Source organism: Apus apus, chromosome 6, assembly GCF_020740795.1.
Source record: "Apus apus isolate bApuApu2 chromosome 6, bApuApu2.pri.cur, whole genome shotgun sequence".
Lineage (NCBI taxonomy): Eukaryota > Metazoa > Chordata > Aves > Apodiformes > Apodidae > Apus > Apus apus.
The window spans coordinates 27,452,960-27,479,486 of record NC_067287.1 but is presented as its reverse complement, the minus strand read 5'-3'; the positions used below and the strand labels follow the sequence as shown (position 1 = coordinate 27,479,486).

The following is a 26,527-nucleotide window of genomic DNA, read 5'->3' as shown; positions in this document are numbered from 1 at the left end:
CCCCTGCTCAGCAAGTTTCCCCCCTCAAGGGAACACCATCTCCTGACAGCTACTGGGGTGTGGGCACTCTTCAGATTCAGGAGACCAAACCCAGGCATATTGTGCTAGGCCACCACCACAAGCACATTAGTTCTGGTTTACTTTAAAGATACCGCGTTTAGGGGCAGATGCCAACAATGAGAATGTAACTCAGAACTGAAACCTAGAGCCCATTCCCACCCGCACCAAGCCCTGAGCAGTGCCTTCCATTGTCCCAGGGTGGGCTTTGCAGCTTTTTATGCTCCCATCACTAGTAGCTTCAGGGAGGTCAGGAGTGAACTATGCCAGATGTGCAGGACAGAAGTAGCAGAGGCATAATTGCCTGGTGAGTGAGCACACAAGAGAAGCCCTCTGTGATGACACCTACAAACTCTGGTGTCCTGACCGACCAGCTGAGCTTCTGCTCTAGTATGAGATGATGCATGGTAATGTTTCAGCTGGTGTTAGGCAATTACACACACACCTGCCCAAGCACCTTCTCTCACCCTGTTCATCCCAGCACTGGAGACGTCATCGTCTTCTTTGGGTGGTTGTATTGCATTGGTTCTATTTTGTAACAGATGATGTGAAATCATCTGTAGGGAGGGTGTGTTTGAGCATGGGTCCCTGAATAGTGGGGCAATGCACAGTCTCTTGAGAAATAAAATACTCACCGTAAGGAGAGGATCCCAGTCACAGGGAAGTGACCAGGCAAGATGTGAACACTGCTGTGAGATTGTGAAACCATCTCTGAAACATGCCATTCTGCAAGGGAACAAACTTTTATAAGATGTCATTGCAACTAAAGTAATGTTTGATTAATACTAAGACATAAGACATGGAGTATGAATTCACCTCTGTATCTTACAGACAAAGAGCTTCAAGGTGCATCAGTGTCAGAAGATTCATCAGGTTTACCAGCTGACCTACTGACTGCACAGGGATCTCAATTTCTTTTCAGTGCAATATTCAAGCCAAACTGCATTTTTATCTCATGGAGTAACCCCTATTTGGGATTCCCCCTCATTCCTGAGATGCAGATTTTTCCCCAGCAAGGACGTGAAAAGCACTATGAAAAGGCTCAGTTGTGAAAACCACAAAATCCCAGCCATAATGAGCTGACCTTACTGCTTCCCCCCAGTTTCACTAGAGGTGTGTTTACCTCAGTGCTGAATTTATTCTTCTGGCTCACATCCCAGTGTTTGGATTCAGCCTTGCAGATTACACAATTGGGTTGTGATCCTTGCAACATTTGCTGCCTTCTGTTCTACACTGTTATTAACATGGTTTACAGGAATGCTTTAAAGTGGGAAAGACAGCATATTTAAACCGTGAAAGGGAAAAGTCTTTCACACATTATTAAACAACAGAACTAATTGCCACCAGAATGGATACTGGAAAAAAGTATCAGAAGCGGAGGAGAAACTTTGTTTTTCAGGACTTAACCTTTCACTGATCTAGTTCAATTTATTTAACATTTAAAAAGCCTTCCCTTTGGGGAAAGTATCTCATGAATAAGACATCAGGCCACAGAGGATGAGAGAACAGCTTCAAATACGCCTTTTCCCATTTTCCTATCTAGCTACTGCTCATCACTGTATTAGTGTAAAGAAACATCCTGCTCAAAAACGAGACTTTGTAGAGTTTTTTTAAAGCATATTTATGTGGCTGCACATAAATGTTTGTGTAAAAAGGGAGTTATGACAGTTTATACCACAAAGGTTACAGTAAGAAAAAGCACTTCTTTATGACAATAATTCACAAATTCACAAGAATCACTTTAATATACAAAGCAATTACTACCATTCTGAAACACAAAGCAGCTAATATGTACATAGTGTTAATAAAATGCATTATAACCCAGTACAATTTAAAAAAAACAACACAGATAAAGCACAAAAAAAATAGGTAAAAAACCAACCAAAACAAACAACCATAAAAACCCCACAACAGGGATGTTTCTAGATTTTTGGGAAAACGTAAATAAGAATTTATTTTCCCTCAATAATGGATTTTCATTTAGTCTTTTAACTTCCACAAGTATGTGGGAGTCGAGCTCAAATACCCTGTTCTGTGCTGACATGGTTTGGATAAAGAATCAGAAACACAGATGAGGTGAACTTAAATCTTTCCAGCTTACATTACAAAGGGAGAATAATAACCCTCACTCTGGAAGCTTCCCTGAAAAATGTTGTTCCAAAATAATTTCAAATAATAAATCCAGAGTAGAAGTAACTAATTTTTGAAGTGAACAACCAGTCTGTGGTCAAGTCTGTGGAGGGGTTGGCTGCCAACTAGCACCTCTTCTTGCCGTGTTTCCCATCCCATGCCTAGAAGTCCATATAAGCAGCACAGTTTCAAACTTCATACAAACTCAAAGTTCTAGAACTTTTAAAAGTTAAATGTTTAATATAAATAAATGTCATTACACACACAAAAAAAATGGAGTGGCACCTGATTAAAACACAACTTGTGGAGTGCATCCGAACATCCTTAGTTCTTAAGAGTGGCCATTTCCAGGTAACTTAACTGGCTCATGGCCTCCTTCCCTGTGCTCTCACTCAGCTAACCCCTAATTTAGAGAAACATGTAGCTGAGGCTGAGACCAAGTGAACTGACTGCTCCCAAGTCCTGAGTGCAGCAAGTGCTCAGCTTACGACTTCTGCCAGCCGTTGATGATTACAGCCTGTTCCTGTCCCTGCCAGCACACAGCTCCCGAGGACAGCCCACTTCTCCGGCCTTGCTGGTGAAAGCAAGACCTCAACTCAACAATTCGTGCTACACAAACTAGCCCAAGCAAGTCTCTTTTGTGGGCCAGAGCTTAAATACCTTTAAAAAAACACACTCCAAGGGAAAACACTTGAAATGCAAACCCTCTTTACCAACTGGATCTGGTCCCTCTTCCCCAAAGATGTACAGATTTAAGCCATATCCATCCACAGACCTGAACCTGTCACAAGCACACACAGTAGACAGGTTTTCAGCACCCTGTTTCTCTCCCATCAGTCTGGCTCCTCCCAGACAGACTGAGTTAAGTGGTACATTCAGGTTTCTGCAAAATCAGTGTCTTTTACAGGTAGCAAATTCAAAAGCTCAGGGAAATGAGTTCCCAGGCTCAGTACAGGGACCCATCAATGTACTGTATGCTTTTACGACCTTCTCATGGTGACAGATTTCAGGGTTATAGCTAAATTATCATTGCTCCTGCAAAAGAAAGGTGGCTGTGCTTTTTTTATCTTTTAAAGCAGGGTGACACATTGTTGATGTACTTTCACTTCCTTGGTGTCAAAGAATTGGAAAGCTTTTGATTTATTTTCTTGGAATGCAGCTTGTAATATTTGCAGCCAAATCTCAAATTAAGAAAAGGAGAAAAAAGTGACTGAAAAATTGTTTAGCTTTCCTTCCAAATTAACCTCCCTTTCCCACCTGGGATCACTTGAACTAGTTCTGTTCTAAAAATAATTTCACATCCATCCTGTACATGCTGCTCTGAGACACCAGACACTTAACTCTTTCCAGTCTCCAGTCCTGCCAGTTCAGATCTCCTGCCATGTTCAAGTAATAACTGCTGGATGCCAGATGCTCATCAGCAAGTTAAATTTGTGAAGGAGTCAGCTGCTGTGGGGAGAGGAGTGAACTGTGTGCAGACAGCAAGATTATGACAATAGGGCTGGGGAGCTTCTCAACAAACCAAATTGCTCTAAATATTTTTTTACTCTGTGGTGGGTTTTTTTTTTTAAAAGTGCACATTTTAATTAAACATTTACAAAGAATATAGTGTAACAAAAATAAATACATGACCTTTTGGTTAGATCATTGGCAAATGTTACATCACTAACCAGCTTCAGGGTAAAAAAATGACAATAAAAACAGGGTTCTAGAAAACAAATTAAATCCTCTATGAACTGTCATAGATTTGCAACCACTGATAATGAACTTGCTTTGATGGGGAGACTTGTCTTTAACCCACAAAAAGCACTGGCTGTCATAAATTAAAAAAATATATAATAGAAAAGCAGAGGCCAGTTTTTGCTAACAGATGACTACTTGCAGCTGCAGTCTACTGGAAGCCCAGATTTTAAAAAAAAAAACCTGTAGTACAAATATAGATCAGAAACTGTCAGGGCTGTTTTCCTTATTAATTTTTTTTTTTTTTTCCTGAGCCTCTTAACGATTCCAAACACCCCACCAATGTTCTGATCAATGTACAAGTACCAGAGAAGACGGGGGTCTGCAACGCAAACCCCAACTACAGAAGAGCCAGAACCTGCAGGTGTCTGTACAGTCCTGACAAGCATGACAGGCTAAAATTGTGCTTTCAGATACAAGCAATGGTGCTGGCAACTACCTGATTCTGCTGAAATTGCTGCTTAAATAAAAAACGCATCGCCACTACCCCAGGACGAGAACAGAAGTCTTACCAGTGGTTCCTTTAGAAAATTACACCTTAACAACCTTTCCAATTGTTTTGCCTTTGATATATAGCTGCCAAAGAGAAAAAAGCACAAAAGTGAATTATTCTGGGGGGTGGTGGTTGTTGTAAAACAACTGTTTACATAATTTCAAAAATCTCCATCAATAAAAACCCAAAAACAAACCTCACAAAAGCCAAGAAATATGAAATAAAATCCTTGAAAATTTTTAACTGAGAAACAGCACAAAACAAATCAGAAATAAGCGCTAGAATAATGCAGCCCAGGACTACTGGGGCAGGGGAAGCTTTCTCACACACGCACACATCCACACACACCCAGACACACACAGAAAAGTAAAAATTTTTTCTGACCTCCATATACTATAATACTCAGCATTCCTGACTTAAAAGCTCTCAGAGCTGTAGATTATATACTGTGTGTATATATATATATATGTACATATATTATACATATGTATTTTTCCAAGAATATCTAAATTAAAAGAGCACCTCTGACAATATCTTAACTGCCTGATCGGTGCTGTTGTTTTGCAAAATAATGACATTACAAAAATTATATTTCAAATCAATTCTTGTTTATTATGAACATAATGGATCTAGCCCTTTCTAACCCTCTCTTCAGGTAAAACAGGCTACCAATTCTTGAAACCTCACAACCGTGAGATATAAAACTAACCCTCTCTCCCCCCTGCAAACATAATTTCCATCCTACTTCCAAATGGCCTTAGTTTAGAGAAGCTTATTACCCCAACCTCACTAGTTGGTAAATAACATATGAATGGATTCCTGTATCGTATTCTTTCCCTTTCTTGGGTAGTACAAATAGTGAAGTATGTATGGGTAACCCTAGCCAGCCCTCTACTTGGTATAATACACTTTTGATTATTGTCATTTAAAAATTCCAATAAAGAAATTCAAGTCCCTCTATCCTCAGTGCAGCATAAATAAAAATAAACGTTCTTGCAGATCCCCATGTACTTTAAAATAACGTTCTTTTTCTTAGCAAAACATTAGTTGCTAATGAGGACTAGACTAACAGCACTACCAACTACTTGCAGACCACGCACAGACAAACTGGTATCAGTTCTCCTCCGGCTGCCACCCAAACCTGCACCAACCCTGTCTCAGGAGAACCGGGTTAGGCTCCCTGGGCCATTCAGCTCCCAGACCTTGTGCTGAGTGATTATCAGCAAGTGCCAGACAGTGCTGGTCCCACTAGGAACAGGTCTCAGGTCACAGCTAGCCTCCTTCAGGTTCACTGCAAAAACATGGTTCTACAAAAGAAACAGCCTTCATGCAGGCACATACAGCCTCTTCCATGCATCTCATGGAGGTTCCTCACTGGAGGAACCATTCCATACAGCTGTAAATTAGGCCATCATGAGTTTCATGTTTTACAAGAATGACTCCTGCCATTACCAACATTTCTGCTTCATTCAGCACTAGTTCTGAAAAATCAGGCAACTTTTATGAAAGCATTGCTAAGAATTTAGAGTTTTCTTTAAATTTGCATTGCTAAACTAATATATTCATCTTCCATTACATAAAAACATTAAAATCAATCATTTATGGCAGATAAAAAATAGACCATTTATAAACCCCCCTCAAAACTTGTGAAAATGAATTATTTCATAATTCTGATATTTATGTTCTCTTCTTGAAATACAAATGTAATTTGAAGTTATTGATAACTCTAGATTTAACAATAATGCTACAAGTGTAACCCTGCTCCTTTTAAAGTCTCTTGGAAACTGAATGCCCTCTCAAATGAGAAAACTAGAACTTTTAATACTGCTTGGCTGTTTGAGACTCAACTGCCCAGAGTCTTCCAAATGTTCCTCTTATAATGTCACATTGATTGTATAACCTCTATGTTTGACATTTACCTTAAAAACCAGGTAGAGCGAACAGGAAAAAAATATTAACTAATACTTAGTTAGGCAAGGCATTAGGACAGACCAGAGTCTTATTCTTGTCTCTACATGTAAAAGTTTGACCAGAGGCCCAAAGTAAACTTTACTCCATCCAATGATCCAAATTAATGTATCAAGAGACTGGCTTCAGAGGGCCAGCAAAGAAACTGCATGTTTCTTTTTGACACGTTCTTTTTGACAGCTTCTTGACATTCTTTTTTGTTTCTTTTGAGCATGATTCCTTTGAAGTCCTAATGCTTAGTACAGCATTTTTTAAACATGAACTACCTTTTTTAACAATATAAATCTGGGAAAGATCACATTTCCTCAGTGCACACAAAAAATATTGATCTTGCAAACATCTGAGGCACATGGTAATTTGACTTCCAGGGATAAATTACTTGGTAGATCTTTACATGAAAAAATTCTCCAAATAAATTAAGAATTTACGAACCTGGCCATGAATATTGTCCCTTGCAAAGCAGAAGTTGGAATATTTGTGTGTGAAGTCCTCTTCAATATTTGAGGTCATCCTGGTAATTGCCATACTGCAATTTAATTTATGCATGGAAGGCAGCCTCTATGTTTGTAAAAGAATCTAGCAAACAAGGCTAATGTTTCAACTGAGTACAATAATTTCCATCATGTAAGACAGTGGTAGGGCAACAGAAATAATCTCATTACTTGAGAGGACCTGGGACACAAACTACACTGTCATCAGGGAGTATGTACGTGGAGTTGGCCATGCTTCACCTGCTTAGTTGTTCTGCATACAAACAGGTGGTGCTTTCACGTGTTACCCTTGCTTACTGTGTGACAAAACGTCACTATTGTACTTTTTTAATTCCGAATTCCTTTCCCATCCAAATGTCATTTCCCAACCAGTATCCTATGAAATTGGTGTTTGCTTTCGTGTGTTCAGAATGCTGAACACACTTGCACACATAAGCCTTGAAAAGCAACAACTGACCAGTGAAGCTCATTTCAATGCATTTGTTTCTGAGGTACGGAGAAATTTTTACTAGCCCAGGAGGGCTTAAATACAGATGACAAATCAAAAATCCTCCTGGGCTAGTTTGAACAAGGTCTGTTATCTCCACACCAAGACCGTGACGGTGAAGTGCCTTTCATTTGGCATGCTGCTTAGCCATGTATTTGTAGAGTTCATCGTGAATATGTGAAACCAATTTGGCAACCATTGCTTCTTCATTGCACCATGCATGCTCCACCTATGTGGCCCACAGTTCTCCGGACCAAGAGGCTGGGGTGGTTCTGTCTCTAAGGCAATGGAAAGAGCTCAGCATGAATTCTTGAAATCATTACCCAAGGACCCTCCCCACAGTAACTTTCCAAGTGACCACTGTTACTTCTTGAAGAGGATGGGGAGACGAGAAAGAAGCCTGTTCTTCACGCTGAGACTGATGATGAAAATAATCTTGTAGGGGCAGAACTGGAGGCAAGTACTTGAACATTCACAGTTTGATGCAAAGCACAGATGAAGTATATTCTGTAGTTGCTTCAGGCAGTTTTGCGCATAGAAAAAAAGAAATGTTTAGAAAATAAAAAGTTTACTTTGTCTTTCTGGTTATAGCCAGAACCAGTCTTTATCCCACCTGGATAAGTGAAAATGAGAATCCAAAATTAATCTGATTTGTGGCAGTAAAGGTCCTTAAGTGCTTTCAACTCTTCAATCAGTGTCTTGTTTTGGTTTTCAAGCACAGCCACTCGATTTTCTAGACATTTCACATACTCCTTTTTCTTCCTGCGACATTCACGTGCTGCCTCTCTGCAAAGCAAAGAACGCCACTTAAATCCAGAACAATTACTGGCAGACAGACATAGGAGACTTCAGTGTTCAGGTCCAACCTTTACCTAGTACTGCCATTTTTAAAATATGGAGGTAGTGTTAAGAAATGCAAGTTGGGAAAATGGTTTGACTTCATAACAATTGCTCGTCAGAAGTCACACACACTCAAGATCCACAGATCATTTCCACACAGATCCCGGTATGTCAGCAGCAATAAAATTCTGCTTCTGTGAGAAAAGGATCCTACTCAATGACAAAGATCTGCTTGCAGGATTTAGAGAGTTTAGGCTGAGTCAAATGCTGCTGCAATGATTTTATTGATTTTGTTTATAACAAATAGACGACTAATAAACACATGGGTAAGACCAATGCTCATCTATTAATCTCTCTCTCTAACTCTTCCTTTGCTGCAGTCCAAACAAATACTAATGGTCAGGATGTTCAACCGGTGACAAAAAATCTGTATTTAGAGCATTCATGTATTTGCTCTCAAGCAATACCTTCAATTAATAATGTCTGCATCACTGCAATGATAATATAAACAACTCAGAAAAACCACAAAATAAAACCAGTAGCAAACATACAATTCTTTAGTCTTTGGCTGCTGTGCCAAGAACATGGCAGTGTTTATGTGCTGAAGCAGATCTGGAGACAGTTAAACTTTTAAGACTTGCTTGTAAAGACTGAGGTGCCTGTAGGTAACTTGGTAACACACTGAGAACACAAATGAAAAAAAACTTGAAAGGTGTTAACTGTACTGATGAGCATCCTGAAGGCAGTGACACCAAGGCAGAAGCTATCCTTCACAGGACCAGTAATGGTTACCAATGTGCAAAGGAAGCACAAGGCTTCCTTTGCGGATGGAGTCCAGGTTGAGGGCTCCTCCTGCACTGCAACCTGTCAAAGCAGCACACTGCAGATCCCTGTGAACATACATGCTTGTTTGTCCTGAACGTTTAGGTGCTGAGCAGAGAAGCTTCAAAAGGACAGAATGAGTGTCCCTTCACTGCAAATACTACACAGATTGGTGATACAGTCCATGCTCTGGGATATGAAAGAACAAATCTGAAACGAGTTCTTCCACTTATTAGATATTTGCAGTACTAGGTAAAAAATCATGTCTGTTCCAGGACCTAACTGGTCAGAAGACTCTAAAAGTAATTTTTGAAATTCAGCTCCACAAATGAGACAGGATGAAGAAAACCTAGTTTTAAGCCCTGAAAGGATATAGGTATCCATTTGTCCCTCCTACAAACACAACTTCACATGCTTGCAGTGCCTCAGTGGGCCATGTGCAACATGTAGAATTTAAGACATTCTGGGCTGTTACTTGTGTCAACAGAAGATTGCATACTACTGGATCATGAAGTGCCTCCCAGTGCAAACTACCAACCTATCTCCTTGGGTAACAACTTTTCCTTTCTTTTTGTAATTTTTTTGCCAGCTTGGGCTGTATATTAAGCCACCTCAAGCCTGTGTGCTTCAGTTATTCATTATAAACAGCCAGAATTATACTGAATTACAAGAGAGCTTTTAAAATGTAAAAATTTACACAGAAAATTTGCACAATAATATCTATGAATATTTACGCTATAATCCTCCAATAAGTACCACCTCACCATCTGCCTCTCTATATCCCTTTCCCCTGCTTTGCTATGGAGCCTAGATTTGCAAATATCTACTAAGCAGGCAGGCTAAAAGCACCACATGCAACTTGATACTGCTGCAAAAGCCATCAATTTAACTCAAGTGGGGGTAATTCCCCATTGTTTTTCTTGGCTTTCCCAAACACAAAAGCTTTCTTTTACTGGAATAAGACTGCTGACTAAATGAGGAGATTCAGAATGCAAATTAATTATTTTCTCAAATGCAGAGCCTGAAAGGGTGACATCTTCTATTCACTGATACCAGAAAAATATGTAGAAAGGGGAAACAGGTGACATACTGTACAAAAACCTTCTAAAAATTGAACTCTCTTGTTCAGGATTATTTACTTCATTAGAGCTCCTCAGATAAGCACTGGGCCTGCTCATGTCACTTTCTGTTGTGTTCACAGCTCAGCAATCTACAGAAAATAGCAGGTTTTTTCAGACTGACAGATGAAGTAAGCAGTGCTTTTGTGGGGTTCCCCTCCTTAGAGGGGAGGGGGGCTGTTTTCACAATGGCACAGTGTAAGATACAGCCTCAAATCTGTGCCCTGAGGATGGAATTCAAGGTTGGTGTGATGGGCCAGCTCAGGCCCACCCCTTCCCTTGCCCACAGCAGTAGGCTTCAGGAGCATCATGCCCAACTTCTCTCTGCTACTCCCCGCCTTTGCTGCCTCCATCAAGTCCCACCTCAGTAGGCTTGGCTGTCCCTCCTTGCACATAAAATCCTACAGGGTCAATTCCCCTCTCTCTCTTTCAGCTGCTCTGCTGACACTGTTGGCTTCACTACACATCAAAAGGAGTAACTGCTCTTTCAGCCTTCCCATGCGTTTTTCTGCCTCTGGAAGATAAAACCCAAAGGGCAAGAAGATAAAGAGAACAAGTGGGACAGCTGAGAAAGTACTTGTGAAGAGTGCAAGTGGGCCAACAGTGAGGAGAATGCATGCAGAAGGCTCAGGTACAGAATCCAGGAAAGGAAATTGCATTATAGTCACTCAGAAGAATCAACTCAGCACAGCGTTTGCAAGAACATATCTGCAGCCACACAAGTCTCTCACCAATTACTTTTCTCCTTATGGCAACAGACAAATTCACAACACCTCACAGAATGAGTCCTCCAAGTTTCACAGTGCATTAGCAGATATGCTTCTTTGCTTTGCATCTTTATCTAAAGGCAAACTCTTCAGAAAGGTTCCCATGAAAAGACTAAGGAGAATCAGGATTCTCAGTGCTTAACGCTCTAGTTCTATGCAGACCTGACTGGGGAAAAAAACAAGTGATCTACTAGTACATGCCTGTTCTTCATTAGACGCACTTCTCTCTTCCGTGCGGCCTCTTCTGCTGGCTGGGTTGGAAGTGCTGGAGAGGATGCCATGACTACACCTGGTGCAATGGTGCTGGTAGGGGCGGTGCGAATCTGGTAGGTCTGCACGTCTCCTGAGGCAGCTGAAAGAGGCAAAGGAACATCACATCACTTTGGTGACAGCGCTGGCAAATATGGTGCAAAGAGCACCTGGTCATCTATCCAACCATGCATTCTGGGCCACAGTGCAGGAGGGATGGCCATCTGGGTCACCATTGCTATCTCAGCCTTAGTTTATTAACATATGCCATGTTTTGGGCATTCCTGTTGAAGAAGTCTTCACTTGTGCTTGGAAACTTCATTTGTCTTGCTGTACTTCTTTCTCAATACATTTCTTTTTACTTCTCAGTTTTTTGGGCACTTTTAAGCATATGAAGGATGGACAGTATTTCTAGCTATGCTCCAAACGTCTGTCTGCAAAAGGAGAAACTGCATGTGTCAGTATCTGGCACAGAAAAAGGGGTGCAGTGATGTAGCATTTACTCCAACAAGAGAAAGACAGTGCAAGGTAAGCATACAACTTCACTACTTCTGTAGAAGGTCTTGGTTTTCTTTTGTTGTTGTTTTTTTACTGTAATATAGGATTCTGTTACATTTGCCTGAGCTCATTAAAAAAAAAGATACTATCTAAAGAAACCCCATGTCCTTAAGAATACAAACCCCAGATGATCAATGCAACAATAGTATTGTCACTGATGCTTGGAGAACTCTTCACTGTTTTTAATAACAATTTTTTTTTAAAATAATCAAACCATATATTTTAAGAAAATAAAAAACCCCAACTTACTCTAAGTTGAAGTAGCCCTGCTTGTTCTAAGTGGAGAGGTAGACCAAATGATCTCTTAAAGCACTTTCCTAAACTTTACTATGATTCAAGACTCAATTACTAAGTTCTTGGTGACTAGTTACAAAAGCCACACCAGGAAGAAATTACGACTTGACACTGAAAAGGTGAAAGATTACTGGTAAGTTGTTCTTGTAGAAAGAAAAAGTATCAAACAAACTTCTTTCCTAACTTTATACTTCACTTCAAGTTCACTGTTGTTGCAGATGATTATCTGTGAGAACTCAGAATACTCTAAAGTGGTATGAGTTTTTACAGAACATATTAAAAAATAATGTGGATGAAATGCAGGAAATGCAGCATGGAAAACCAAATATAAATACTGTTTTAATAAGTTACCTAAAATATCCAAAATTTTATCAATCTGAAGGAAAAGGCTCAAAAAAAAGTGACAAATAGCTTTGTCCAGAATTTCGTTTAATAATTTTTGAGACTTACCTGTGCCAAAGCCATTGATTCTGTTTCCTGACACATTTGAAGGAGTTAGCTTGGCAACTTACATCTGCCTGGAGAAAATGTTTTAGAGAATAACTGGCTGCTAAGTTTCTCACCTTGTACAACAACTTGGTTGCTGGGTACAAGTATCTGTTGTCCATCTGTGGTCTGTGCATATTGTAAAATGGTGGTGCCAGGTTGGGTTGCAGCTGCGTTGGTCATAGTCAACGTCTGCAGACCTTGTACTCCATCTGTGCCATTGTTGGACAACTGTATTGCTCCTCCTTGGGTAATAGCAACTGGAAACAACAAAATCAACACAGCATTTAAGATACTAGTTTATTCATTAACTTACACCATTAAACCTAGATATGGAAGAATATTGGTCTGAGTTAAATCCCTTGAACCTTTATACATCCTCAAATCAGACACATGGCTTTTTGTACATTAAAGAAATCATGCTTTGAAAGTAAGTTTTCAATTTTTCATGACACCCCTATTCTTGGGTGGGTGGGGGGGCAAAAAACATAGCCTAAACCACAAATTAGATTATCTGATAAAACAGCATCACACAGAGGAGCTACAATCCTCCCCCAGGGAATACTTTTTAATTTGTTAGTTAACATTTTCTTCTTGGTTGGTTTAGGTCTTTTTCTCAGTCCTTTCTTTTTCCTTCTCATCTGAAATTCCTCTCCTCTTCCGTGCTTTATGCTCTTCAGTCTCCCCTACTGCTGTCCGTTTTTGTTTCACTTTTATCTTGCATTGGTTTTTGTTTTTTTTCCTTCTGTTTGCATCCCTGTTTCTCTACAACTTCCTCAGCACCCTCCTAGCAGTGTTTTAATTACTAAAGGTCCAGTTTCAAACTTTTTCTTTCCCCTTCAAGCACTCTTATTTGTTGGGTTTTTTTCCTTTCTTTCCCTCAATCCTGTCATGCAGGTGTACCGAGATATCACCCCTCATTTGTGATTCCAGAGTTTCACTGTTCCTATATACAGACACACCACATCTCAAGTATCTGCACAAACAGTTATTTTACAGTTACAGTAGGAAAACAGAGCTAACCACATCAGCTTCAATAAAATTAAGTAGGTTGTTAGGCAAAGTGGCTAAGGATTAAACAGAGATACAAAACTTTAAAGACATTTTGAGAGAAAGATGTAAACTAGTAGTTCTTTCTCCTTTTTGCATATTTAGTACTGTGTGTGAATTCTAGCTTTACTGCTGTATCCTCCATACTTTAAGTCAAAACGCTATAACTATAAATCTAATGAAAAAAAAACAACACAGAAATGTATATTGATTACATATTTTAAATAAGGTTGCTGAAGTTTTTAATTTTTTCAGGATTTTCTAAATAAGTAATAAGAGAATGTAATACATATTTGATTAAAGACATTACAATTTTGTGAACCAGCACTAATAATCTGCCAGGAAAACTTCTGAATTACCTCATTTGGTTCCTGATTTTTAAAAGTTTATTAATAGTATTATGGTGAATTCATATTTTGCCTCAGGATGCATTAGTTTCACTAACTGGCAAGGAGTCCCAGAACATTAATGGAGCATTTCAAATACTTACAACAGTAATGTGTTTAAAAGGCATGCTTATCAAACAGTCAAATTAAAGTAATGCTGTTTCACCTCCTACTTTGTCCTATTCCAAGCAGTAACAGAAATAATAATTCTTCATCTTCTCATCCCCACTTACTAGCACCACTGAGAAATTCAGACTACATACTGTACTGCCCACTGCTGGTTTGGTAAATGGGAGTTGGCACCGTAACAGTGGCGATGGCAGGTGCTGCTGTTTCCTCTTCAGACTTCTCTTCCTCGATCCTTGGCACTCCTGGGGCGTCTGAGGACAAGTCATTCAAAATTTTCCTGGCAAAGACAGTGTGTCGTAGAGATTTTAATAAAAACTGAATAATTATAATAAAAAAGTCTATTTGATACATAATGCTGGAGAAACATGAAGAGTGCAGTAAGCCAGCAAGGAAAAGATGAAAAGATCGGTGCAGAATGAAAAACTTGCACTGTCTTGGAACTCTTATTTGAGAGGATTTTTCAAAGTGTCATGTACAGACAGGCAAGGGAGCCAGCACAGAACAGCTAAGCTTCTCAACACAAGATGCCCGTGCTTCTCAACACAAGACACAGCTATCACAACCTTCCCTTTTTCTTAAAAACATGCTCTTATTAATTTTTACTTGTTTCCTGCTTTTAGCCACATAAGGATTTAAAGAAAGCAAAAGTATGCAAAAACCTGTCTCCTCACATCAAGGGAATTGCTCCAATTCAGAGCCCAAAAAGGCCTCATCCAGGGAGCTGAGCACAAAGGAAGTTAGCAGAAATGCTTATAAAGAGCAACCAGTTTATAATAATCTAATACCTGCCTCGGAGACAACACTGAGTGTCTGAGTGAAGTCCCACAGGTATGTTTACTGGTACCCAGCCTGAGAAAACCGGGAGATTAGCATAGGTAAAGGAAAGAAGAGCTTGTTTAATTACTTCCATGGATTAATTATTCAAGGCAAAAACTGCTAAAATATCACTGCTACAGGTCCCACCGAACATGGTTCTAAGACTGACCATAGCAGTTACTGCAATTTTCATAATTTAGACCAAACACTGTCCCTCAGAGGACTGTCAGGCCCTTTTCACTGCTGGCATTTTCTATTATGTCACTGCAAAATGCTACTTAGGTAAAGGACAATGCGTTTTGTAATTCTCTTCGTATATTTTCCTGTGGACTGTCACTAGAACTCGAGAGTGCAACGAAGCAAACGTGCCTGTAGACTCCAAGTTCGAAGTCAACACTAATTCCTTAAATAAGGCTCCTAAGGTTTTCAGAGCCCAAACACCTGTACGGAGCTATCTGGGGAGAGCAGTCACTCTGCTAAGCAAGTTGACAAACAGAGCTTTGCTGTTGCTGTTTTAACTCTGTGTGCATGCAGGAATCCCAGCATTGCACAAGCACTCCACTGTGCCAAGCATCACTGGGACAGACAAAAAATTCCAGTTCAGAGAGTTTGCAATCTAGGTGTTAGACCAGAAAAACTACTGGAAAAAAACAGATTAAAAAATATGGAGCTGGAAGGATGAGGAACAAACCCCAAGAAGCTCAAAATAGAAAATAAGAAACTACAGGTCACCGCTTTTTAAGCTTATGTCAGACAAGATCTGGTGGTTAAAACCTACCTTTGCTATCATAAAGATGGATTTAAGTTAGAAGGTAAGGTGGCAGCTTTACAAATATAGGTGCTATGAGCTGACAAGGGGAACATATTATGTACTTCACTAGCAGGATAAAGTGGAGTTTCTGAGGAAAAGGTATAGGTGTTCAATTCTGTGAATCTATCTACACCTATCTTGTCTCTGGGGCCAGTTACAAGAGTTTGTGGAAACTCATGAAACACAGCTGTAGCCCAGCTCAGCCCTTCTGACATGACTCCCACACTGGCCCAGAGTCTGAGCTGCATACAGAAATTTTACAATTACAAAGTTTTGCTGAGTCACCAGGATCTGGTTTGAGGACGGAGGCTGTGGTGTGGCATCAGTGTGTGCAAAGGAGTTCATCTCAGTGAGAAGTTAAAAGTTAGCACACTAAGTTCCCTTTTCTCAGTTTTGCTGCTTGTTTACCTAGCTCTGTCATCTCATGATATACAGCCATTCTTCCATATGTAGTAAAAGCAAGCGTCTCACTGCAGAAGCAGACTGCAAGGAAAGTCTGTGGCAGCCTTGAATTTAGGAACACTGCTCCTCACAAATAAAGGTATCTTCCCAGATCTATTACAGCTAGGATCTTCAGCAATGATTTTCACTGTCTTCAGCAGAACAGCCTTGAAGGCTGCTGGAGAAGGCAGAAAATAATCTGCAAGTGCTAAAAAAAGAAAAAGATGGGTGAGAGACGCTCAGGCCTAGACTCTAGCTTGTATTTGTAAGGCTATGTTCATGAAGAAAAAAGGAGCATGTGAATTTTCTGAAGCAGCAAGAATTCCCAGGTCAGTTAAAACACACTGAACTCCAGAGCTGTTTCTTAAAACTTTTTAGCATGTTTAAGAAAAAAAAAGTGAGATTTAGTACAGCCAGAAAAAGTAACACATGAGTAACACCATGTGAAGGAGCACTTCAGTTGGTCTTACCACAGAGGTATTTGCCATGACAACTAAAGATACCAGATGCCTATCACTACATTCAACTCATATTCTGACTTCTTAAACTTTAAGCAGAATCAATTTTGCTCAAGCAGAAATTCTCTCTGAGCCACAGAGCACCACACACATGCCACTGAATGTCTCATGGGAGAAAGGAATTAAGCCTGATTGCTGCTACCTTTTCAACAAGAATGAAAAACAATAAAGTTGATTTCTTGCACACTACAGATTTATACAGAAGCCACTTTCTTGCAAAGCCTCAGTGTATTTCATGTATTAAGTATCTATTAAAACTATCTCTAAGGAACCTAGCATATTGATAACTCAAGATTTCACAAATTTGGGAATTAGCTTATTCTCCTTTCTGTCTTAACTGAGTATAACAGCTGAGGTGTCTTCCTCCTCCTCCTATTAGCTTATCTCTTTACATCCTATTCCATTAAAAGACATTGCAGAAGAGAGATTTCAGTTCAATGATTAATCTAAAAACCACTACATATTTGCAGTTTGTCTCCTCCCATGAAGCAAAGAGCACATCCATCAAGCAAAATGCTTCTGTTTTTAACCTTCGTACCTGTAGGAGGGTCGTCTGGAAAGAATTTCTCTTCGTTTCTGTGAGTCTGTGACACTGTCTACTGATTCCTGTGAATCTTCACTTTCTGCTATAGTGGAGATCTGTAAGTAAGAACAGCAAATTTAACAGGACACTTCCAATGTCTTTATTTTAAGGAAATGTTGACATCCTGTGAAAAACACTACAATTCAAGTATTCTACCTAGGCAGTGAACATAAAGGGCAGGCTGTTTAGCAACAGATCCAGCGAAGAATGACTTCAGTCAGTTATCTACCTGTGAGAGCACACTTTATCATTTAAATACTCCAATAATTTTAATACTCCAATAAGAAAATATAAACAGTAATTCCATAGGCTTTTTGCTTTCTGTGATTCCTTGTTTCCATCCATTTTAAGGAAACAAATAGAAGCTTTTTAGTAAAATTCAGGGAGAGAAAAACTAAAACCAAACTAAGATAACAGAAACATTTGGAAACAAAGACCAAAATACTGAAGCTGAGAAACATCAATTTATAAATAATTGGGTAGATATGTAGACTGCTTTCTGGGAGGGGACTGAAATTGTCATGAAAATATCAGGTATGACATGAAGATGCTAAAAAAAATAAATACAGTGCTGCAGTTCCAAACATTTGCACTAAAAAAATGCAAAGGTTTATGAAGAAAAGCTAAAATGCTTGTATCAATTATATTTCAATAGCCCAAAAGACTTCAGTCTTTTGGAACAAAAGTGAGCCATAGTTAGTGAATATAGAGAAATGCCTGTGTAAGAAACATAGCTCACAGCCTGACATTTTATGCACTATAGGCAAGATTCCTAAAGGCTCAAAAAGCTCCCTGGCCCTACATCTCAGTTATCAGATCGAGGGCCTGAACAGGTCTGACTGTGACTGTTGGGGTTTGAATACCACAGCATTCCAAACACCTTCTGGCTTTGCACTGAGCCAGGTGAATTCCAAGCATGGTTTCAATGTTGGTCTCTTATCTTTCACCCCTGGGCTAGTTACTTGCGCACTTATCTGAAAACTCCTCACCTCCTATAGATTAAAACTCTTTTTGACTCTGATGGCTGAGGAGGGTAGAGCCTGCCAGAAGGATTATGATCAGAATGGCCTACTTTAAAATTAATCGTGCCTCATTATTTTTTAAAATAATACCCAGCTAAATATCTGTATCAATGATGCACAGTCTTGCCCTGTGTAGCTGCTGTATGCCAAGCAATTTCTCTTTCTGTGGTAACACTGGGCTTGAAGTGGTTGAAAAAAGTTGTGTTAAAGATTTCTTCAAGCTATCCCATCCTATTGCATTACCTGTCTTGCTTTACAGGAGACAAAATGTTAAGGCTTTACAAAGCAATCAACATTCAACAGGCAAATTTTAAAACTGTTTTTATGAGAAGACTGATACGTTAATTTTAAGGACCATTAATATACAGACATCTGGTTTATAAACCAATGCAAATATTTTCTAAGCAGCAAAGACTCTCACCCCAGAATATCAGCCTCATTAATTATTAAAGTTTACATTACAAGAAAAAAAACCCTTTTGTTCACTTTAGAATAGTATGAACTTTTAAAGATATAAGAAAATACAGCAGAGAGACAAATTAGAGTAATATTGTAAGAAAAAACATGAAGCTTTTAAATTCACCAACCAAAATCTAGAGGGAAATGAAACTCAGCAATATTTGAAAGTGAACAGTGGTTAAACCAGAACAGAAAAAAAAGTCACAGCGTAGCAAACAGTGTTGCACGGTTTTTGCCTTCAACATGCTCTTGAAGTTTATATAAGCAGAAACACAGTCCAGGACACAAAAGCATTAGAAACCAGTGAACTGGCAGGACTATTCTAAAGGCCCAATTCATGTAACAGGCATTTTCTTCAGTCAGTACCTGAACTGTCTGGACCTGTGGAGACTGGATAACTGATGGCTGGGCAGCCTGTATTACGCCATGCACTTGGACTGTCTGCCCATTGGGCAGCTGAACTAAGGTCACCGTTGGTGCAGAAGACGTTGCGTGAGCTGCTGGCATAGACACCTGCAAAGAAGAGACAGCAAGCATAAATCAGGTTATTGCAAAATCTTCTTATTTCACCACCAAGAACACTCTTTGGTGAAAGAATTATGTCTCTTCTAGACCCCAGTTAGATGACCCAAATGTTTCAGCGTACTCTAAAACCCCCTGAACTGCCTAAGCCCAATATCTGACCTACTTTACAAATTAATCTAATGCAAAATTTCTGCAGACTCAAAACACTGCTTGTAAAACCACTGGTAAGAATAAGAAAAACACAACTGTCTATTTTGAAGTAACCTGATAAAACCACAGTATTACATTTCACATACTTCAGTTAGATATTTCCAGGACTTGGGTGTACTCCTACAGACACTGCTGAGTCAAAGGCAGAAACATACGGGAGTGGAGCTGATTTAGTTCTCACTCAAGAAAATGCAAAGTGTTTGCCAGATGTAAGAAGTTAAAATTTTTAGGGAGTCATAGTTTTCAGACTTCCTAGAGACTAAACCATACTGAGCAGTTAACAAAGTCCATTCAAAGAAAGAAAACGGACCATGTTCAGACAGAGAACCCATGGGTTTGCAGTGGGAACAAATGGTTTGTAGGCAGTTACTGTGGTGAAGTGTAACGGGTCAACAAACTCTAGTCTCAGAGTTATCTCTATGAGGAAGAATGGCCCACATCTTAAACCCTCAGCTCCTAAACACACCCAGTGATGACAGGGACAGGCCAACTCCTCCAGCCACGCGTGTCCTGCCCAGGGCTCACCTCCAAGGACAGCTGTACACATGAGGCTGTCCAGGGCATGTGAGGAAGCCTCCCTTGGGCAGGTCACAAGAACTACTGTGGGTGGCTGAAGGGCCATGCACCAAGGTCACTATGTGGCCTGGTGCTCAAGCAGTACTCTGCACCTCCTGGTGACACGAAGCTGGAGCCGATAGGCAGGGGCTCCTAGACAGCAGAAGGGTGGCAGGGCTGCTGCACCAGCAAACACCTGGCTGGTGCTGGACTCACCCCATCGCAGCCCTCAGGGAAGGACTGCAGGTGAGAAAGAGATGCTCCAGCAGACCTCTGCCACGTCATGGGCACTGACTGGACAGCCTTCTCCTAGACCCCCAAGTCTGGAAAATGTAACAATCCTCCAGTGTTCAACAGCATTTTCAAGAAACTCGATCCACAAAGCTACAATGCAACAAGAGGCTGCGCTGGCTCCTACCTCATTTCAGAGCTGCTTTGCACCCAATGCAGAAGTAAATCCTCTGCTGTCCCCATGAACACGTGGTTCTCAAAAAGCTGCAGTAGCTCATCTCTGAATTTCCACAACCATCCGCCAAGGAAATCTTGCTTAACAACAAAATTAAGGGGAATTACGTGTAGACCTCTCTCCTCCACAGCTGTTTCACCCTAATCCACAGACACCTGCTTTCCTTGACCTTCCTTTGTTATGAAAATGGTGCAGCAACATACGGCTGTACTTAACTCACCTCTGAGAGAAACTGGGGCTGAAATTAACATGAGCACACTTTCCTCTGGCAAATTATATTCATTTGCCAAGAAACCTTTTTAAATAATGCATGTCTGACTAAACAGTCCTTGGCAATGACAGCAAAGCTGATCAACTGGAGGCCACTCTGTGGCCAGATTAAGCCAACAGCAGAATGTAACTTCCGCAGATGCCTCTGACTCATACCTTGTGGAACTGGAACGAGTTTCCTTTTGACTCTGAAAACTACCCTGAACTCACTAAAAATGCAGCAATTAAACTAAGCTTACAAGAGCGGTGACCTTACAAGAGATAATAGAAGAATTAAATCGACATAATTATTTAGATTTGCCTAAGCCTCTGAGGGCACTCCCTAATGACAAACACTGCCACTTCATGTATTAAAAAATATCGTAATAACACTGATGTGAACAAGACAAGGAATTACATTTAGACTGTTCTATCACCTTCACAAGGAATACAAAGCCTGGGGAAAAGCTAAGGTGCAAAATACTACAGTGAACAAAAACAGAAAAATACAACATATTTATTTGTGGGTCACATAAATTTTAATCATAGCTGTATAGCTCTTTCTTACTTTGAAAAAACTTTCATTCAAGTACTAGGGTAATTTTGCCCAAATGCAGAGCATGCAACCCACTACCTATCTGTAAATTCAGCTACCTGGAGGTTAGTATATTGCACACAAATTAAAAACATTCCTGCTTCTCTGGACTAAATCTTAATGCATGCCAAGTGAGAAGCAGTTTACCAGTTTTGCAAGAGAAATAAAATACTTCCACTCAGTTCACACTGAAGTGTTATTCACACCACCTACATCCTGTGCCTAAGTTAGACAGTGAGAAAACTGCCCAAAGAGGCAAAATGCTGCAGGGCAGGTGACGTCCTGTAAACTCACATTACAGTTTCTCTGAACAAAATCACCCTGTGCATTTTCACAGCTGCAATCCCTGTATTACACTTGAATGGAAGTGTATTATCTCTGGTTTACCAAAAGGTGTAATGACTTAAAAAAGCTGTTAATAATTTATAAAATTATATAAGTGATTTAACACTTGTGCCACTTAAAAGTCACTACATTCCCCAAACTATAAGATCCAAAAAACCTGTTTGTTCTTTGCAGACTGCAAATAGTTTTAAAATGAAATTGTTACAGAAGAGAGCTGAACAGATTCTGCAGTAATTTACACAATGGAGTTGCTTCTGCCAACCATCAGAGTATACAAAAATGAAACCAGGTTCCAAGACTCAAGATGTAGCTGAGATTGCATTTCTTGACTCTTCAAAATAATTTGGGGATAATAAATGGTCTACTACTGCCTCTCTAAACAGCCAATAATACTGTGAAATTCTGGAGACAATAGGATAACATGAGCTGTCAAATGCCAGGTTGTTTCACTGGATTATGTTTATCATATTAATTCCATCTGATAAGATGTTGTATTTGCTGCATAATTTATCTATATTTTCAGTTTGTTTTCGTCAGAATTAAACTTCTATAGACAAGTTTCTAACAGAAAACATAACAAAACAATCCAGTCAACATAAAAAAAGACAGTAAATTACATGTTTTGAAAAAAATACCTTTCAGTGGTATGGTTGTGGTAGATAATGGTAGAAATACTTTAATTCATTATTCTGTTACCATTACACAGTTGACACACATACAGTTCTTCAGAACTAACACAGCCTAGCGTGATGGGCAGTTAAAAAGTCTCTGCTTCTTTAAAAATGGGAAAACAAATATTAAAGCAACTATATATCACACCTCTTTCAGAACTGTATCAACAGAATCTTTTCTCAGGCCCATGAGCAGACATTATCCCTCTTAAAAAAATTACCCAATAGGTAAAACTATTACACCGTATGATTTTATACCTGGGCTAACGTTGCAATCTGTGGTTGTGCCTGTACTGTCATCTGTTGGGTTTCTGCCTCTGTAACGGCTGCATCTCCACTCTGCTGGTTCTCTGCTCCAGATTCCATGGTCATTTAGTTACCTACAATCACAATATTTGTCGTAAGTCTGGGTTGGTATGCAAGTCCATTATTCTTGTTGGATCTGGCAGCAATCACTGCAGCTGAATTCCCATTACTACGTATTGTTTTCATTTGCTTATTAAAATGTTGCCAAACTATTAGCATTCAGGCAGATTTTTTTCATGCCAGGTGTCTGCCTCAGGTGGATTTTTCTGTGAGTAATATTTCTGAAAAGCAGGTCCAGCTTCCTCCAATACTGAATGAGATCAGAAAAATGTGTTTTGCTCAAGTTAAAAAAATAAAAATATTCAGCAATAGCACAATGATGATTTAGTACCTCCGCAATTTGGAATAACGACCGGCAGTTTGTCAGGAGTGGCACCTCCTTTGTGCCAAGATGACAATATGCCCTGCTAGAGCCCTTTCTCTCCCCTGCAAATGCAGTTTGCAGATGACCAATAGCAATTGCTTCTGTGTTGGACATACAGTTTTAAGTCTTTTTCTGTCTGAACTAATCGTGCAACATCTCCATGCAAATTCTTTCCGCAACCGGACTACATATGGCCCTATGTCACAGTGACTGAAGTATTTTCTGTTCAGTAGTTTTAAAGTCAGTATACACAACAATGCAAGCCATCTCTACATGAACCTTACTGCAAATTTTTATATATAGAGGTACATAGTAGTTTCTAATTAATTAAGTTTTGTATCATAGGTAGCTCTTAATACACTTGTATTTCTAAGCAGTAACTGAGCAAGCCTGGATGACCAGAACACATAACTCTATAAAAAGAGGCTGCATAACTTCCAAAACCATGCATGTAGGCAGAGTGCAATGAATGTTAAATTCTGCACTGATCTGTGAAAATTACTTTTCAGTTCTTCTTTAAATACTGCTATGAAACTACTTAATATATTAAAAAGAACTTAAAAACACAAGGAAATGTTCAAAACGGTGATAAAGTGATACCATTGTTTTATACAGAACTCCAAATACCAAATATTAAGAAGGGATATTACCTTCATTGCCACAATACTAATCCTGTGGATTACCCTGTGCTGTCCAATCTACTCAGGCCTCTGGCCACCCTAAGGCAGCACACCTCTCTTCAGAGCTGGAGCAAAGCAAGGGGTAGAGCATTTCTGCTTTGGGAAAGGATCTGGAGGCAGAGGATGTTCAGATCTGAAGGTGGAACGAAGGAGAAATGCTCCTCATTGCTCAACTTTACTAGCTCCCTCCAAGAAAAAACTTAGAAGTGTCAATACAGGAGATGGTACCATGAACACATTCAAGACATTTCATTTTAAACACAAAGAAGCTTCCATTTCAATGCAAACTATACTTCAGTATTACAGGAAAGAGAATACTCGTCAGAGATGTGTTGCCTAAAGCAGTTAAGTCACTCTTCAACTCTGAATATAATATGAAATTTCTGTCTTACAGTAAATGATGGTCAATCAGCAAAGATAAAACAGCATTTCAAAGAAATAGCTGTATTTTACAAGAGAATAAAGCAAGTCAATGTATATAAATAAAAATCTGTAAATTAAGTATTGAAAGTCACTGTTCAAATGAGGGTGTGCATGTGTGTGTGAACACCAAAATGTTTTAAGTACCAAATATTTATTTCCAATATCAGTTTAGAAACTCTTAGGAAATGAAAAGAAGGAAAAGAATTAATCCTGGTTTTCCTTAAAAAGATACAATGAAAGAAAACTTATAAATTTTTTGAAAAGGCAAATAAAATTCTTCTAAGCACCTGAAATTTTGTTCTGCCTCTCCCTGCTGCCGTGATTTTTGTCCCACATAAACCAAGTATTAGACCAGCAAAAGCTCACAGATAAACAATACTCTACCTACACATAAATACTGGTAAACTGGCCCTGAAATAAATTAACTGCAAACTCACTACATTTTAAGTAATCTAGATGCTGCCATTTTTATAAGTATTTCACAAATAGCCTGTGTACATGCAAACAAGATAACCCCACTACTTCCTACAGTACCAAGCCTTCTCTGTGTTGCATTTCATCTTTCAGGAAGCACAAAAGAAAACCCATGGACTACTGCTATTTGTAATATACATTACAAAATGGTTACTAAAGACTTCATAAATTACAACAGTTTAAGAGATTTTCTATCCTAACTTCAACACAAGTGATATATTGTTATATTTCAACAGTCTTAGTCCTCCATGTTATATGCCCTTTTTTTTTTAGCATTCTGCATTTTAAAAGTGAAAAATGCAAACCAGACTATCATAGGCTTTTCCTTTGATTTTTATAATTTTTAAAGAGGTATTCACTTTTATAATTTTTTGGTGAGTATCAGCCAGTTTGTCCAAGGTAAGCAAATCTACAACTTTCTCCCAGTTCCTATGCATGTATCACAGTGACTCCAGACAAGTGACAGACTCATTTGAACTGTTTCAGGAGCAGATCTTTTGCATCAGCAGCATCTTCCCAGCTAAGTATCAGAAAAGAGTTTTAAAAAACGATTTCCCAGCTAAAAATCTGCCACCGTTTAATGCTGGGCCGGCCGTGGGGGGATGTTCCCTGCCTCGGGAAGGAGCTGGGCACAGGGGGGCACAGCACGGGGCCAGCCCGGCCCCTGGGCACAGCTCAGCTCGGCACCGGTACCAGGAACTGCAGTATGTTGTAAAACCTAAAATGCTTTCTTTAGTTTGCTGATAGAAATTGTGAGTTCTGTATTCAGTCAATGCTATACAAATGGGATTAGAAATAGAATTAGGGGTGTCTTGAATCAGGTATTTAGCAATGTTCACAAAGGTAGAAGTTGTCAAATTCCTGCTGATAAATGCAATGCTTTTCTAGGAATTATTTCCAATCCTCTCACACAGTATTCAGAACAAAAATCACCCTCTCGTTTTACAAGCTTGGTTTCTACACTTGCATCATCCTTTGCATATATAATCAGCAAAAGCATTAACTGTTTGAGGTGCTTCCTCCTCTGCACCACCACCATTTTGGAAATCAAATTCTTACCATGATCTAAAAGAAACATGCTTGTAATGTACAGTCAGCACCAAACAATGCAGGAAGCTGTCTGCCAGATTTGCCACCTGACACATGCAGTTTCAGCGAGTTTCCAACATGACTTTTAGCTTTTGGACAAGATCTTACTCTCATGTTATTTGCAGGTTCTAAGTACTCTTTAATTTGGTTAAATTTACCTAGCACTTATAGACCACAGTATGTGTATTCTAACACCTTCATTACTACCTTTTACAATAACTTGACCTGTACTCCGGTGTCTTTCTGTTCTTGTGGGTGCTCAGGTCGACCCTCCCACCCTATTCTTTTGCTCCTCCTGCCCCATTTGCAGTGGCTCAACCCATTCCCTGGTACTGATTCCCCAGTGCCACACCACTGGGACTTCTCAAATGGATCTGCAAGTGTCCTGGTGGGGAACAGGTGACCAGGGCAGGGAAGGAATATGGGAGCAGAAGTAGCACATTTTCTTCTCCTTCTTTGGCTTCCATGCTACTTTTATTCTTGTCAGGAGAGGATACACACCCTCACTTTGAGAAAAAAAAACAGTAGTTGCTGCAGTTCATCTTGAACCAATTATTCTTAATGAAACTAACTGAAAAAAAAAGTTAGGTATTAACAATCAGTTGGAAAATCAGTCTGCTTGTCTGAAATATCCTGGCTATGAGCTTTGAACGCAGGCTAAGAAATCTGATGAGATTACCTGGCTAGAGACAGCTTAAGTGGTGTAACACAATTTTTGTATTTGTTTAAAAGAGTTAGTATTATACTTACTAATACTTTCTTAATAACATACTTACTAATGATGTGAAACTCAAGCTAAA

At 39.5% G+C, this 26,527-nt stretch overlaps 1 protein-coding gene across 2 annotated transcripts in view; it reads right to left on the bottom strand.

Annotated features, from left to right (window-relative positions):
- Positions 1-1,775: 1,775 nt before the first annotated feature.
- CREB1 (cAMP responsive element binding protein 1) overlaps positions 1,776-26,527 on the bottom strand; it is a 40,100-nt gene continuing 15,348 nt past the window's right edge. The window contains exons 2-8 of one of the 2 annotated variants that reach the window (XM_051623002.1): positions 22,590-22,711; positions 19,082-19,228; positions 17,190-17,290; positions 14,200-14,342; positions 12,578-12,760; positions 11,115-11,265; positions 1,776-8,152 (exon numbers count right to left, since the gene is read on the bottom strand). In XM_051623002.1, coding sequence (XP_051478962.1) covers positions 8,008-8,152; positions 11,115-11,265; positions 12,578-12,760; positions 14,200-14,342; positions 17,190-17,290; positions 19,082-19,228; positions 22,590-22,703 — 984 coding nt within the window. In that variant the 5' untranslated portion in view covers positions 22,704-22,711 and the 3' untranslated portion in view covers positions 1,776-8,007. Of the gene's footprint in view, positions 11,266-12,577; positions 12,761-14,199; positions 14,343-17,189; positions 17,291-19,081; positions 19,229-22,589; positions 22,712-26,527 lie in introns of both variants that reach the window. The other variant, XM_051623001.1, reaches the window with a different exon arrangement.